Below are 16,816 nucleotides of genomic sequence, written 5' to 3' on the forward strand. Positions count from 1 at the left end.
CTGGATACACTCAGCCTCATCCTCGTTCTGTTCATAAGTAAGTTGGGAGAAGGGATATTCTTGCTGTCCCCTCAGTCTCCTCACTTGCAAAGCATAGTGATGTGTGTTCCCCAAATTCGTTTTGAATGTTAATTTGATTAGAAGAGAACGCTTAGTTTCACGTTCTAGGTACTCAGTGACTTTATCACATGTATCTGTTCTTTAAAAAGACATCGGTTATGCACTTATGACTTAATCTCCTTTGTGTTTTTGTGTCGGATTTATAGTAGTTGATGCCAGATGAAAGAAGCCATAATATCTGTCAAGTTCAGATGTTAGATGGAACACTCTTTTGCCATATTTATTTTATTGTAACTTTAAGCCGATCATTCTTTATCGTGAATTAAAAGTAGGATTTAAAATATGTGATACTATCATTTTAAAATAATTGGCTGCATTGGTTAAAATGTGAATATTTACATAATCTTTCTATTCAAATATACCCAAAGCAATATCATTTCATTGTTAGAAGTCGCAGACTATAAAATGCAAGTAGCTGCTAGGCTCAAAAATTTAAGTATCATCTCTGGCTGCTTTCAAAAAGCAGAGCTGAATAGTTACCATAGACACCATATGGCCCTCAAGCCTAAAATACTTTTATGTGGCCCTTTAAGTAAACTTTACTGACTTCTGCTCCTGAGTAGAGATGGCAAGAAGAGAGTGGGTGCCCCACTAGGCAGCACCGACCACAGAAGACGCCCGTCTGTATTTATAAGTCATTTAATCCTGGCTATTTCACACTTAGCTTCCATCAAACTACAGGCAGAGCTCAGAACAATATTTTAAAATGTATAAGTAATGAAAGCATTTGTTGTTAACAACAAAAAAGAATCATTTGTTTTATTTATCTTGTAATAATAAAAATAACTTGATAATTGTAATATCAAAGAATCATGTTATAAAAATCAACATGAGTTATTCCAAAATATTTATTATATGGTACCTCATTTATGCTATTTGCTATAAATCCACATAGTATAAACCAGCTCTTTCTAAATTGGACAAATTAAATAATCTAATCTTAAAGAAAGTTTTAGATTAGTCCTGAGTAGACATCATAGATTGTATCTGGGGATATCTTCATTAAGAACAATTTGAGTCCCACTAATTTAAATGATTTTATCAGTTTCATCATATATGTTTGGTTTATTTATTTATTTTTCATTCGAGTCCCCTTGAATTTCCGATCAAATTAAGCATACCAATAAATATGCTACGAATACTGCTTTATAGTGCTAATTTAAATTCAATCTTTTTTTTTTCTTCAGTATTTTCTATTCAACTGAGTTTTATGCTTTTAACCTTCATCTTTTCAACAAGGTAAGTGATCTGGTATTTCTCGTTGTTGTTACTTTCCTAACTGAGAAATCGTGCTCTTTACTTGACTTCTATGCCGATACTGCTATTCTCATTTCCTCCCGTCTTCCTGACTGTTCATCTTGCTCCCGCCATTCCCACATTGGAGACACCATAAAAGCGTCTGTCCTGGGCCCCTGTCTCATCTGTTCACGTCGTGTGCTTCAGGTCGTGTGCTTAGACAATCTCCTCCCTTCCACTGGCTGTCAGCTGATGATTTTAAGCCTAGACCTTCCATTCCTGTTTTTTCCTGAGTCCCAGCATGACTTACCACTTACTATTTAGATATCTTCACCTGACTGTCTTAATAAGACCTCAGACTCAAGATATTCAAAATGGAATTAATCTTTTCCCCCAACACTTTCTCTCTCTCTCTCATTTCTTTACTTACTGCTAATGGGACCACCATCTACAGAATTATTCAGACTGGACTCCTTCGCATTGTTTTTTTAAAAACTGTCTTACCTCTTGATATACAGTGTGTGTGTGTGTGTGCGCGCGCGCGCATACACTCCCAAAGCCACTTTCCTATTAGGCTTTCGTTGCGTATTCTCTCAGACGATTGCAATGGATATCATACTGGTATTTGTATTTCGAGGCCTAACTTTTTTATGCATTTCATACCGCTTCCAATAACTCAAAGTTCTAATAATAGTGCTCTTGTTCAGAGATCTTCGGTGCCTGCAGAATGAAGTTCACTTTGGGGGGCTAAGGGCAAGGCCTATCGCATGAATCACTACTGGCTGTCATGCTATCTAAGCTTTAGGTTGAGGTAAAATCTTTGTTGACCCTAAAAGAACCTCATGCTTTCTCATTTCTGTCCTTTGCTAAGGCCCATGTCAAAGGTGGTCTCCATATCCTAGTTCATCTTTCCTGTTCTCAAAGGCTCACCTTGAAAGCAGCTTCTCCCACTGGTATGACACACTCAGCAGATATCACTTAAGCCTTTGGCATGAGAAAGTTGCCACAGCGAATGCCACAAATGAGAGATGATTCCGATCTTGCATGAGTTTATAAACTAGATATATGCACTGATAACTAAGTGTCCACCTAGTGGTACCGTAAGCCAACCTGTAGTCAGTTCAACGAAGAAAGCACTTCCAAAGAGAGCGATCGAGCAAGGCTTCATGAAAGAGATGGGGTTTGACAGAGGTGCAAAGAGCGGGTTCTTTGTTGAGGAAGAAACAACAATGCACATGTGGACACATACACACAGACACAGACAAGACACGATGGGACAATAAGAGAAGAGGGAAATGAAAAGTAATAATAGTACCTGGAAAGGGGAACTTGGGCCAGATTGCCAGGCCCTTGAGTGCCAGGTGATGGCAATGAGTTGTCCCAATGGAAAGGGCCTGGGTTGCTGTGAGGCCTGACAGTGTCAGGGCAGTAGATAGTTCCGGCCTCACGTAGGCAGCTGGCTCTCCTAGCACTTGGTATAGTAGGAGGCTGACTGTAAACAATCAATAGAAACTTATTGATTGATATAATTTAAAGCATTTTTCCAAGCCTGTGATTGTGATTTATGAGCAAGAGTAAAGCCTGGAGCCATTAAGTCATAGAGCAAATGTGACTTATTTGAGTAAGTCTGAGAGTAGGAGCTATTTTCAAGTTCTTTTTGTAAACAGCTTGTTATGTCACCTTAGAAAAGACGTTTGCCTTTCACTGGCTGTTTGCTGGTCCTTGTGGCAGAGGTGATAACCAGACTCACTCATCCTGTCCTATCAAAGGAGGATGCAGATATCCTGTCGGTGACTAAAAAATTCTTGAAAAACACAGAATAGTCAATACTGGGATTGCTAAAAGAGAAGTGGGTAGTGGTATCACAACTAGTTGAATTAGAATTGAGAATTTTCAGCCTGGAGTAGACTGGGCTTTCATGAGGCCTTGTGGTTTTGAGATCCTTCCATTGCCTTTTTCTGCCTTCCCTGAAGTTCTGTTGTGTTTTAAACTTGCTTGGCCTGATGTCAGACATGCATGTTCTTTGATAAACAGCAGAATATGGAGTGTCTGTAATCATGCTACTGGGTAATGGATACGTAGCCCCAAAATATCCCATTAAAATTTGGGGTTTTTTTAATTGGACAGAATTTACAAGATTTCTTTTTTCATGCTGGGAGACCCTGTAGCACCTAAAGATTTTATCAGAGGAATGAAAATTGCCAACATTTATTGAACCCTCTTCTGGGCCAGGCACTGTGCTAAGAATTGCATATATGTTATTTCATGTAAGTCCAATAGCAAAGACTTTCATACCACAGTCTTTGTTTCTATTTTGCAGATGAGGACCCACACTTAGAATAGTTTAGTTTAGTAACTTACCCCAAATCAGATGGCAAATAGTACACCTGGAATTGAAATCCATTTCCATTTGACATTTCCTAAAGCATTGATCTTCTGCACTAAACGAATTCAATTACTTTTAAAATTCATAACACTTGTTTTGGTTAGGGAATTTGTAGAGAATATTTAACTGGATTCTTCAGGTTCACACAGAAACACAAACAAATCAATCAAAGATACCAAGAGCTGGAACTAGGACCCCCTGGTTTATACACTGTTGAGTTTTATTTTCCTTTTTGTTTCTTCCTGCTTAAAATTAGTAAATAATCTTTTTCTTACCAATTCAATAAATCTAAAATCAATCTGTATATTGAGACGCAAAAATCCAGCAAGGAAATCAGTCTTTTTTGTACAGCACACCACTGACTTCTGATTATGAAAGTTTAGCATAAACCAGGAGAGACCCAGCCTAGAAAATTCAACCTTCCTGCAATACCTTGCTTACCTGATTAGCATGCCTTAGATTTACTGCCTGCCCTGTCACCATTCTAGTGGCTGGCATGTGAACCTCTTCTACTCTGAGTATTTAAAATTAATTTGAGAGTTATTATTCTGTGTTCTTATTTCTCTGTCTATAGAATAGTGTTGGAATCAGACCGACTTGAGTGTCAATCCTATTTAATAACTTTGTAACTTTTGTCAGTTTTCTCATTTATAAAATGCAGACAGTAATAGTACCTCTCTCTTAGTCATTTGGAGAATTAAATAATATGCACCTAATGCCCTCAGCATAACACCTAGCATATAAGTGCTCAATAAATGTTAGCTATTGTAGAGTATTTATTACATCAAAATAGTTTATATTGTTTTAAGAACTAATTATGGAAGATTAGGAATTAGCATTTCTAGCTACGTAATACATTCTTTTTGACGCTTCTGCGTAACAGTTGCTAAGAAATGAAAGTTGATTCATCAAATCAAGGGTCAGCCATCCGCAGTGACCTAAGCTAACTTTGGGAAGCTGTCAAAGTTTTTTTTTTAAATGTTGAATAAAGCTTAGAAAAAGAAAGCAGTAAGTGGGAGCCCTTTAAAAATAGATGAAAGACAATTTGGTAAGCTGGTAACAGAGTAATAGAAATCTAGTGTCGTTAGAGTGACCAAAAAGCCGTTAACAAGGGAAAAAGAAGAAGACAAACGTTCAGATATTTGTGTAGGCCTTTTAGTCCTTATCCATGCATTTTCAATGGATGTTTCAATGGGCCTCTCACAGGCGCCCTGGGAGGGAGGGAAGGCGGGTGGGGGAGGGGTGGGGGAGAGAGAGGAAGAAAGAAGGAAGGTGTGGGAAGGAAGGAGGGGGAGGGGGAGGAGAGAAGGAGACCTCGTCTTGAATGCTTGAATGGCGAGTCTCTCACCGTTTCAGGCATCTAAGCCACAGAGCTCTGGCAACTTGTTTAGTGCCACTTGGCTAATGACAGACGAGGTCGTCACCTAAAATGAGTAAAGACAAAACATGGGTACAGAGGTTAACAAAGAAAAGCATTTCACACGGAAGTTTCCTCTAAAAAACAGTGGGCTTAGACCAAACTCTCTCAGAGGACCTTTTCTGCTCCACATTCTGTGATTCTGCTAGTAAAACCCTCTGACATGTTTTCCTTTGTGGGTACTGCAAAGGAAGGCAAAATAAATATTATGTGGAAAACGCTGATTGAAAGCTTTGTAAGAGAATAAAAAGACCAGTTGGGAAGAAAAGGAAATAAACATCTCGAGGGAAGCCAAAATGATCAAAAGAATCATAAAAGCAGGATAAAAAGAAAATCAATATTAAAGAGAGATAAGGTAGAATTAGAAAATAAATAGTAATGTGATTCCTTTCAAAAATGTGAGCAGACACAATACGGATGCTAATCACTGAAAATAATTATAGTCATTACTATTTAAACACAGTGTACAGCACTCTTCATTTTTCTGTATATTGTCATGACTTTCTACCAGAAAGCCATGCCTTGACAGAGCATGGCTGAGGGAGGGTTTCTCAACGAGACAGCTGCTCTCATCCATTGAATAAATTTTGTGATTTTTGTTTGTTTGGTTGGTTTTTGTCTTTGGTGTTTGTTTGTTTGTTTGTTTATAATTTGCTTCTTGGAGGAAAATTTATCTCTAATATTTGGGGCAGCCTATTTATTAGCTATGTGACTTTAGGGAAGTTGTTTAACAACTTTGTGCTTCATGTTCTCTTTGTGTAAAAAACAAGGCAGAGATACCACCTGCCTTATTAAGGCTATGTTCTGAGAAGGAAGAAATACTGGAAGAAAGGGCTTAGAAAAATGCTCAGCAGATGCTTACCGCTGTGGTTACTTATCACCATCATCATCCTCCGTCCGTGAATGGAGAGTTAAGTGAGCGTCTGCTCTTCTGCTTTTTCCCCAAGATCCATCATGGGAAGCAGTCTGTTACTTTACAGAGTGCAAATCAGCCCTGTTTAGGAAGAATATTGTTGTTAACTTTAAACATTCCATTTGTATTTACTGATCCTCCCTCCCAACTGACAGACTTTGTGCCAGTAGAACTATCGGGCAACGATTCAACTCAAATCAGACCAGAAAGCTCCCAGTGTGGGCCTAGCTTCAGTCTCCTTACCTGAAATAGAGGACAGTTTAGCATCTCTTGCAAATATCCTTTCTAACGACACTGCAGATGCTGCTCCAATCAGTGGCAGCCAGCATCCGGTTTTGACACATTAGAAATGTGCTATAACTTGGAAAAGAACAAATATCAAGCAGAATAAAGTTCACGGAAGGAGAAGGGTATTGCCAGACTCTCCTGGAAGAAAATCAAACTGCATAAATCCGGATGCAGCAACAATCAGTTATAACAAAGGCAGCAAAAACCAACAAGAGAGGCTTCCGTGGGGTGACGAGCACCGCCAGCGTCGCTGGGGAGCAGTCCGCAGCAGCCCAGCTGGTTGTGCCGCCTGTTCTGCCGCCACAGTGGGCATCGGTTACGAATCAACTGTATATGTCATATTCCCCAGGCTGCCTGCTTCGAGCTTTTCTAATTTCTTTGGTTCCCAAGCCTCAGTACTATTTCAAAGTCTCTGTAGATGAGTGAAGTACCTCACACTTTACGAAGAAACGAAAATCTCTGATATAAATTGCCTCCACTTTCCCATTCTCTACCTGAAAAATTTCCGTGGTTTTTACTCCCCTCATCTTCTTTGTTTTCCATTCACAGGCTATAGGACACATCCCCTCCCGGGCTGACGCCCTCGGTCTTGTCCTCTCAGGCCTCTTTGAGGACCTGGCTTCATCGCTTGTTCCTACCTGCTGTGTCTTTACTCTCTCGATATAATCACGTTCAAATCTCCCATAATCCTTTTCTTCTCCAGATCTCTGGAAAACACTGTCTCTCTCACAACTACCAGTTCACACTCAAACATCCGCTCCTAGGCCTCCTGCCCGGACTGCATGGGCCCCTTCATTCCTTGTTTCCATTTATGCTTTAGTGTTCCTCTCAGTCCTATTTGCTCAAAGCTTCTAATTTCTCTTTAATTCCTCTTCCTCTCACAAAGCAACAATAATGGTAAAAATATCAACCAGCATGTATTCAACACTCCCAGTGGGCCAAATCCTTAACAAACATTGGCATTTATCCTCACAAAAACCCTAAGGGACAGGCATATCATCCCCATTTTATATATAAGCAAAAGAATGTTCTGTGTTTAAATTCTGGTACATTTGCCCCAAACGCCTGTGCCATTAAGCTGGGGAGGGAATATTTCACAGAGGTCAACAGTTGACAAGTTCTTTTAATTGTGTCTTCATGTCTCTTACCACCATCTCCTGCCTTCACTGATTCTTCAGGCCCGTACAGCTCTCTGCTGCCTGCCTAGCCTCATCGTCTTCAGTCTTATGCTGTGTGATTACTCCTCTTCAAACACCTTATCCCATCTTACGAAGTTATCAAATCCACACTCCTTGCCACCAGCCAGCGTTCCCGCACACGGGTCAGCCTGAAGAATGCTCTTTGCCGACCGACTGCCCCTGTGCTGCCATGCTTGCTTCACTGTTCCTTACCTAAAATACACATCTGCACGACGTCCAGACCCGGTCCTTAAAGGTCAGCTCAATTCTTAGTTCCTTCAAGAAGGTTCTCTACGTGCTCCATCATCATACCCCATTCCCCTGTCAAGCTCGAGGCAATCCTTTTCGGTGCCGAAACACACACACGCTCTTTCTCGTTCTTCCTTGCCCTCATTCTCAATCTCTTTCTCTTTTATAGAATATATATTTAAATTCCCTTCCTCCATGCGTTTACTAACCCTTACATAGCTCCTTTCACATTGGGCCTACGCGAGGAATAAAGGGATCAGGAATATGTCAGCCGTGTAGTGTAATGTTTGAAAAATGTCAGCCGTGTAGTGTAATGTTTGAAAAATAAGAGTGGTATCGCAATATTAATATGACGATGAAATGTGGGAACAGTAAGGCAATCTTCTTATACTCTAGTGATATTTATCTACAGAGACCCCTCCACTGAGGTGAGACGCCAAAAATGCCGTTTGGAAAGTTGTTATCAAAAAGAAGAGCTAGAGGTACGACTGTTTAGGAAGCATGAGCATATGTGACTTTTCAGAGGAGAGAGGACCAAAGGGCAATGAAACATTCTCCTAACATATGTACAGAGAGCGAGGAGGAGGAGAGGGCCCTTCTCCTCTCCAGGGAGTGTGTCACAAAGGAAACAGGATGTGGGGACCTACTTAGGGAAGATTTTCCCCCAACAAGGTTACTAAGGGAGGTGGTAGGGTCTCTTTCTCTAGAGATCCTTAAAAATCGGATAGATCTGCAGCTGTATACATGCCGTCAGATTCTAGAGCGCTTTTCCATTTGCCGACTCTTACCTGGGTTCAGAGCAGGGAATGAACAGACTCACTATGTCTTCAAACCCTGATTCTGCAGGAAGCAATCATTTCTAACACATCGAGGACACAATAATAATCACATTTCTGACCTTTTTCCTGGTTCTCTAAATCTTTATAATCTAAAATAGGAACTCTGAATATGATAGTCAGCAGTGCCGACCCCCATAACATTTAATGGATTTTGCCTGAGATGTTTTTTCATGCTTAACATGTTCTATAATGATAGTAGAACATAGCGGTCAAGAGCATGGACACAGGAGTCAGGCTTGATGTAAATGCCGGCTCTGTCGCTTACTAGCTGTGGGACCCTGGGTAAGCCAGGCGACTTCTGTGTGCTTCAGTTTTCTCATCTGCACATAGGAGTCTTGTCTCACCTACCTTATGGGGTTGTTGTCTTTATATGCAGAGACCTTGGAATAGTACCAGGTACAAGGTGACTGCTCAAACAATGGTGATTTATTACCTTTGTTCATCCCATGTATTTCTCAAAAGGGTATGTTTGCTGCCAAAAGGACACATTGCTCCTTGAGGGAGCAGCTTTGGAGGTACATTAACTCTTTCAAGCCACTGGGTTAATATCAATGATGGCCTAGCTACTTCACTAGCAGAATTCCTTGCCGCGTGATTTACACAGCATCCTGCACCACAGGTTGATTACATATGCGATCTTAGGAGACCTCCACCAAACATTTTTCAATGTCTCTTTTTTTTATGGATCAGTGACTCAGAAATGATTCTTTAAAAAGGAATTCAGACACTTCTGTACATTTGGGCTTAGCATTACTTCTGTCACCAGGACTGATCAAAGGGATGTTAACATGAAGGTAGGTACTACAGTTGATTTAGGATGTATTAAATAAGCTTTTAATAAAAGTGTTTGTAAAATACGTTTTTTTGCCCCTAGGAGTAGTTCGGGTTTCACACCAGCAGACACTGTGGCTATCATTTTCTGTTCTACACACAAATCCCTCACACTGGGTAAGTGATTCACAGTCCTGAAAACCAACTAATATCACCCTCAGATGGTTATATTTTATGATTGTGAAATTCAGGCAACTCTTCAAGTTAAATGGAACAGGGTATTGTCCACTCTGTTAAAGAACAATAGCAAAGTGAGAATGGGTCATCGCTTCGAAATACCATTATATGACTGAACCAAGTTTTGAGGGCCTAAATTTAGTAGTGTAGGATTTAGCTTAATTTGTAGTCATGTTTATGATTTTCAAAAAAGGTTTTCAATGTAGAATGTTTAATATTAAAAGGTGGGGGAGGGCAGTGCAATGGGCAAAATCTTGGCTTCGGAAAGCTCTAGAATTGGCACTGGAAAATGTTGACTTTATTTTCTGGAAACTTGGAGCAAATAATGTTATTTCTCTGATTTGATATTGACATTAGTTTGATGTTCATCTCAGAGTGTTATGTTATTAACTCAATCTGATTAGCACTTAAAGTGAAATAAGTATTTATTTAATGGACAAAAAATAGACCAAGAAGAAAAATACTGTTTTCTACATAGCTTTATCCAGTTTTGTGGCATTATCCCAATAATGTGTCCCGTTTTCAGTTATTAAAATTCATTAAGTAATCAGAAAATTTGTTGAAATATGCATCATCTACAAACTCCTTGGGGCAGTAGGCACATTGTTGGAAAAACTCGTGATAAAAACTCCTTTACATTTTGGCATGTGACTCACTGAAAGAGGATGAAGAATCATGGTGTTGCTCTAAGTCTGCTCAATTTAAAGAAGTTCAGTCAGTAAACAAGAAAAACAGAGACATTTCATAATGTTTTTACTAACCCCACACGTTTGTCTGATAGAATCTATTGTCAGTCTTGCCACATTTGGAAAAAGATTTAGAAATTGGACAAACTCTTCAAAGAGCAGTTGCTTTCTAGGGCTTCGGCTTCTGTGAATATATTATATTTATACTTTATACTTCACAGTGTGTTTCTTGGGTTTTCTTTATAATCATCATCAACTTGAAGTAGAAAGAGCTTTAGAAGCCACATCTCAATCCTGGCTTTGTGACCCTGAACAAATCGCTTCATCTCCCCGAACCTTAGCTTTCTCATCTGTAAAATGGGGCACAATAATATTCACTCTGTACGGTTATTATAAAGATTAAAAATAACATTTGTTAAGTACCTAGCACAGCACTTGTACGTAACAGGTAGTCAGTACACGACAGAACACGCACAATAGCAGCACTGTGTGTAGGTTGCTATGGGCTGACTGAGACAGCGCCCTGAAGAGCTTGGCGTGCTGCCTGGCACAAAGCAGATGCTCTTTAAGCAGCAGCCATCTTATTAGTGATTATTAACTATATTAGTTATATATAGCTGTGTTACCATTTCCAGGGGTCCAGTCTCCTGCCCACTTTGGAGGTAGATTTTCGTATACCAGCAGGTGTGGTTTAATATCGTTGACCTCAAATCATCTTGCACTTTTCTCCCTATGTGGCTCTTTGTGGTGTATGCCCAGTGTTCCAGGTCTCTTAAAGAGGAAGGGGCTATTGTTATAAAGGTAGGAAGCCCGGAGGCCACCAGGTGCCTCAGATGTCCCGAGTCAAGGATCCAAAGAGCCCCTGTCCTTGCTGAGTCATGGCTACACCAAATACACCTGTGCGTTTCTGCAGGAGGCTTTGAAACCCCAGCCCATGCCTAGGGGTCTGCTTTCGTCAGGAAAACCAAAGTGCATTATGGGGCTTCTCCATGATTCTTCTGCGCTGAAGCTGGCTGTGTTGAACAGAGTTCTACCCAAAAGCATACTGCAGCATAATCAGTATTCTCTTCTTTTCTAGAAGCAAAACACCTGTCCATTCAGTCTTTTTTTTTTTTTTTTGTCTTTTCATTTTTCTTAACCCCAAAGCTATATATTCTGTTTTTGATGCTTTCTGAAAGCTAATTTTCAGGCAAATAGATAGGTGCCCTGAACACCAATCACAAGTAGCTGTTTTGCTGAAAAGGATTGGGTTAAGTTAGATTTTGTGTGTTTTTGTAGTGTTCTCCCTTAAAATAGGTACTTGGATCCTCCAGTACAATACTAGTGTAATTATCCAAGTAACAGTGTAGTGTAATTCCTTAGCTACTTCTGTAACATGATAGACTTACGCTCTCTTGGAATTACAAAAGCTAAACCCTCATCCAGACTCTTCCTCTGATACCTCCGTAGGCCTCAGTTTCTGTAGCTCTTAGATTAGGGGCTTTTAGTTCCAACTTGACTATTTTATCTTGTCTTGATCATACCTGGCTTCCATCTTGCCGTCTCCTAGCTGACATTTATAAAAATGGCCCTTGTTCTGCTTCCTTTGTCCCAGGGAGGTGGCATGGATCACCCTTGCCCCAGAAGTGCCCTTATTTTCACATATAGCAAGAGGCGTTTGGACCCTATTGATAGAATGGCCTCGTTAAGCCCTATAGATTTACTCTATCAGTTTTCATAAGATCCAAGGCATGGTTCCCTCTACTGGTGACCAGACATCACTGGTACATAGGATATGTCACAACAGCGACCTAATGGGGAACTTCTTATCTGCATAGAAATGAAAGAACATCACTTTAAGTATGATGGATTCATATTCCAGAAAGAACAAAGAAATTTCAGATAATATCACTTAGGGCTATACTTTCGCCTCTCGCACAAAGATGAAATACAACTGATTATATCTACTTGGCATTTAGAAACTACATCTATCCCTTTTGCAACCACTGTCCTAGTATTCTTCTAGTGGTTTTATACATACACAGACACACACACATCTCAAATAAAATACATTAAGTGAGCCTTATGAAATACCATTCATTAGTACATCCAGTATTTGTATTTAAGAATAAATCATTGCAGGCCAAATGGTGTCCATGTAACAACTGAACCAAAGATGAAAACTCTTGCTTGAGAAGCCTTCTAAATATTCTCTCATATGTACACTTTCAATTTATTTTATTGTTCTTGCTTTTGCCCCGTCTCAGTCTCTTCCATGTACTTGCATCTACACACATGGTGAATTTGATTCATTGCTTTTATTAGTGCATTTGCCATTGATTGATTAGTTCTTCGTATTAGTACTTTTTCTATTGATTGATTGCAGATGAAGTGACTATTTGACCTTTAATTATGAGGCTTCCTATTGAAAATGACATTGAGCTATGGCTTCACATAATCCATCTGGAAAGGCTGACATGATGCCATTCCCTGGAGTTCGTTCAGGAAGAAAGAGGGGGCCTGAAGGAAGTGCAGAGCTATCACTGTGCTTCATCTAAAACAACACTACCGGCCTGATGTGCTGTGCTCCCGTAGTTTCAACTCAGGGTTGGAGGTAATTTTATATTTTGTCAGGGCAGCAACACTTGCTGTGGGTTGCCACAAAAGCCATGAACTCTCCTCAATTGTTCTCTAGTTTGATGCTGATACTAATATAATAATGAGAAGATATTTTACATAGCAGAGATTGAAGAACAGCTTGTACCCTGGTTAACAATGGCTCAGTGCACAGTCGGTCGATAGATTTCATCAAGAAAGAAATTCAATCTAAGATACGCTGTGGAATTAGTATTTTACTTTTATTTTATTTATCTTTTTCTCTTGAGTATTCAAATCACTTTGCTTATCTGGAGTTCTAATATATGTAGCAAACTTTCCCACTATACCTAGAAAGAGAATGTTTCAGGATGTTCGAGGCCCTTAAGTTAAATGTATATTTATATTAGTTTTTAATGTTTTTAAATAGCAAAATGAAAGCATATACTCTCAGAGCATGTCAACTGATTATGGGGTCAGTTGTGAGATTCCTACTTGTTTCTTATTTCCAAAAGCATTCCTGAATTGAAAGAATGCTATTTAAATTTTAGATAGAGTGTCATAATCAATGTTTATTAAGAGTCCACTGTGTGTCTTACCACTTTAGACTCTTATTTACGAAGGCAAATCAGACAGCTATTCCTCACATCGTTTATGTATCATTATGAGTCTGTGGTTGCAGTTACACAGCTGAATTGTGACAAGAAACTGCATTAAGCAAAAAGAATATAGCTTTTTGGTAGACATAGGATTCTGGAAAGAACACAGACCTGATTCTAGTCTGGATCCAAGTTCCAGTTCTCTCACCAAAAGCTGGAACACAGCACTTAACTCTGGAGAGTCCTTCCGGTTTTGAGTTTCTGAGTCTGTGTTCAGTGGCTGATATTTCCATTCTGTAAGACAGCAACAGTTTCCCTGCTATGTGTGAAAAGGAAAAGACTTCTTGAAAGGAACAGTTTTGTAAAAAAAAAATGTTACAATATTGCAGGAAGGGAAATATGGCCATTGCTTTTTCCTAAAGAGGTTAAAGAATATATTCGTACTCTCCAATGAGTTTCTTTTGGAGAAACAAAATCTGAAAAGGTTCTTGTTTTCAATTTTACTTGAAAGCTTTTCAAGAATTCTAAAGGATTACCTGCAACTTGGGCTGAAAAGATCAGTTAATAACATCTACAATATTTTCTCAAGAGGAAATGGAATTGAAATTGGAAAATATGCGTTTCTGTTTTTCTTTTTTCCTAAAGCTTATCTGTAATTCCACCTGGCACATAAAAGACTATTATCTTAATAAAACTACCCTTCATACAACTGGGAAGCACTTAACCTATTAAATCATATTACCTAAACAACTAGAATATTAACAAGTCTGTAATTATCTTACTTTGCATACAAAGAAATGAAAGCATAGAAAAAAGTCTCAAAAACTTATCCCAGATCTTGTAACTAACAGAGGCTAGATTCCAGGCCTCCAAACTTCCAGAATTGCCTCAGATAGTAAGATACAAAAACATGTGAAAACCAAAAAGTGCTATGCTGATTCCAGGTATTATAATTGTGCAATCCAAGCATGGGTTTGAATTGTTTATCAATTGTTTAAAACAGAAAATTACTTCTGATTGCACAGCTGGTATAAGACACTTTAAAGTACCTATAATAATAATACCTATATATAATAATATCTATAATTGTTCCCATAAACATAGATTTCTGTGTGGTCCAGTCACAAACTGGCACTCAGTCCTTTTATTTTCTTTATTAATAAAAAGTTGTATTCTATTTAAAATGAGTCTTAATGAGCCAACCCTTACCTTTCATGAGGCAACGCTGCCTGCACTCTATTTTAGGAAACTAAGGGCTGTTTGACAATAAACTATTAAAGTGGAAATATAAATCCCAAGTAAAGACAGAAAATAGAAGTTCGTCTTTGGGGCGTAGCCATAAATATGTTTCTGTGCTGCGTTTTGCCCCTGAAGTTACAGTTCTGTGAGGAAAAGCAGTTTGGGGACCCCTGCCATTTGGCAGATTCTTAAAGATGCCACTGAAAGTAAAGACCCAGGAGATTTTACTACCATGCTGAAGAAAAGTGGGGGAATGTCTGTCATTTTGTGCTATTTTCTGATGCACATAGAAAGAAATCATAAATTAGCAAACAAAGTGATACACATGTTCTTCAGAGGTTTAGGGAGTATTTTGTTTTGAATTTTCGATTCTGAATTTGATGTTTGAAAATCATTGCTAGTACATCTTGGACTTTCTAATAAGGTGCCAGGAGGTCTCCAGGTTCTGGGCAGCAAGTACGAAATTAAAGACAATAAAACCTCTCCGGGGGATCCTGCGGGTACCATCCATCTCGATGATGCGCCAGCAGGCGCTCACCTGGAAGGTCGGCGCCTGGTCCCCCACACTCTCCATGCCTCCTAGGCCAGGGCCTACCAAATACTTTTAACCACAACCTACAGTGAAAGTACATTTTACAGTGGTGTAAAAGTTTTACAAAATAACATTCACTCCTACTTTATGGGATACATCCCATATTCTATCCAATCACTAGATAAAACCCAATAAGTTGGTTTTGCAACTCAATAATGGGTCATAATCCAAGGTCTGGAAAATATTACTTTATGTTTTGCTTCATGAGATTTTATCCCCTTCCTCAAATAATTACCATGTAGGCTCTGTTGTCCCTTTTTCACTGAACTTTAACCCAAATTTCTAATCGTATGTAGGAACCAGGGCTAAATTAAAAACTCAGAATAGTTCTTGATTTGCAATGATAAGATCACCTACATTTAGATTTTATTCATTCAGCTTCTATAACAGAGTTTCTATGCCTTTTATCGATTTATTTTTTAAATTATTTCTCTATCATGTTTTCAATAGTAGTAATAATTATAATAACAGCTAACATTGAGTACTTAATAGGCAGACACTGTGCTGAGTGCTTGTTACATGAAGTAAATTACTTGAAAATACTTTTGTGTTGACTGTGTGGTGTTATGATTGTTCTGGCTGATGTACACTTCAGGCCAGGGCCAGCCAGCTGCTCTGATGGAAAATTCTCACTGGCGTGTTCAGCTACCCTTTTATCAGAAAGGTGAAATACTCCAGAGCAGCTAACAAAATGCTTTTGTTATCTATAGCTCTATCGACCGGGGAGACTTTACTAATTAGCATAATGAATTCAGAAATAGGTTTTTATTGATGAAATTATCGACTTGCTACTTTGCATGAGAAACGTACTAAATGGACTCATGTAGACTGCCGAAGAACTTGAGAGGCACTTCCACTTGCTAAAAGAACCTAGCAAATCCCATAATCTGACTAGGAAATCCTCAGGGCTGTGCTGGACGCTGGACTTTGCGCCCAGCTGCTGTTGGAGGGCTCTGTGGTCACCTAAGGCTGACAATAAGGGTCACTGAATCTTGCTCTAGAATGTAGCTGTGTGTGCTTAGAGAGACCCTCTCATGTAAGGTGCTAGTGAGCGTGCTTAAAAAGTCAGAGTTGGGACTATGAATTTATAGGGTAGGGTGCTTAAACTATTTCTGTGCTTGACTGCTATAATGTGTTGAGTTAAAAATACCTGTATGTGTGGCAGCTTTCTTTTATTCAAACCTGCTGGCAAGGCTGTGGCGGCGCAGCCGACCTTGACCTAACTAATTCTTGGGCCACACACGCTATCTGCCAGAAAGAATCTGGAACTTATGCACGACCAGCCTGGCGTGAGTCACTTTCTAGCAGTCCCTTACACAAACCAGCTCGCATCACTTTCACGTTCACCCCTGTCGACCTTAAACAAAAAGCCAGCCAGATATTCTTGCGGACAAATGAGTTTATTCAGGAACCACAAAGAATTGCAATCCAGAACATGCCACCATGGTGGGCCACATGCATGTCCCCCAAAAGGAAGGAGAAGAAACTGTTT

The 16,816-nt window shown here is 39.4% G+C and overlaps 1 protein-coding gene across 2 annotated transcripts in view; it reads left to right on the forward strand.

The window, feature by feature from the left end:
- SLC10A7 (solute carrier family 10 member 7) overlaps positions 1-16,816 on the forward strand; it is a 199,204-nt gene that overhangs the window by 166,674 nt on the left and 15,714 nt on the right. For both annotated transcript variants that reach the window (XM_006906349.3, XM_025042882.1), the window contains 3 exons: positions 1-37; positions 1,308-1,359; positions 9,501-9,574. The exon at positions 1-37 is cut by the window's left edge and continues 132 nt beyond it. In XM_006906349.3, the coding sequence (XP_006906411.2) occupies positions 1-37; positions 1,308-1,359; positions 9,501-9,574 (163 nt within the window). The remainder of the gene's footprint in view (positions 38-1,307; positions 1,360-9,500; positions 9,575-16,816) is intronic.

Source organism: Pteropus alecto, unplaced genomic scaffold (assembly GCF_000325575.1).
Source record: "Pteropus alecto unplaced genomic scaffold, ASM32557v1 scaffold50, whole genome shotgun sequence".
NCBI lineage: Eukaryota > Metazoa > Chordata > Mammalia > Chiroptera > Pteropodidae > Pteropus > Pteropus alecto.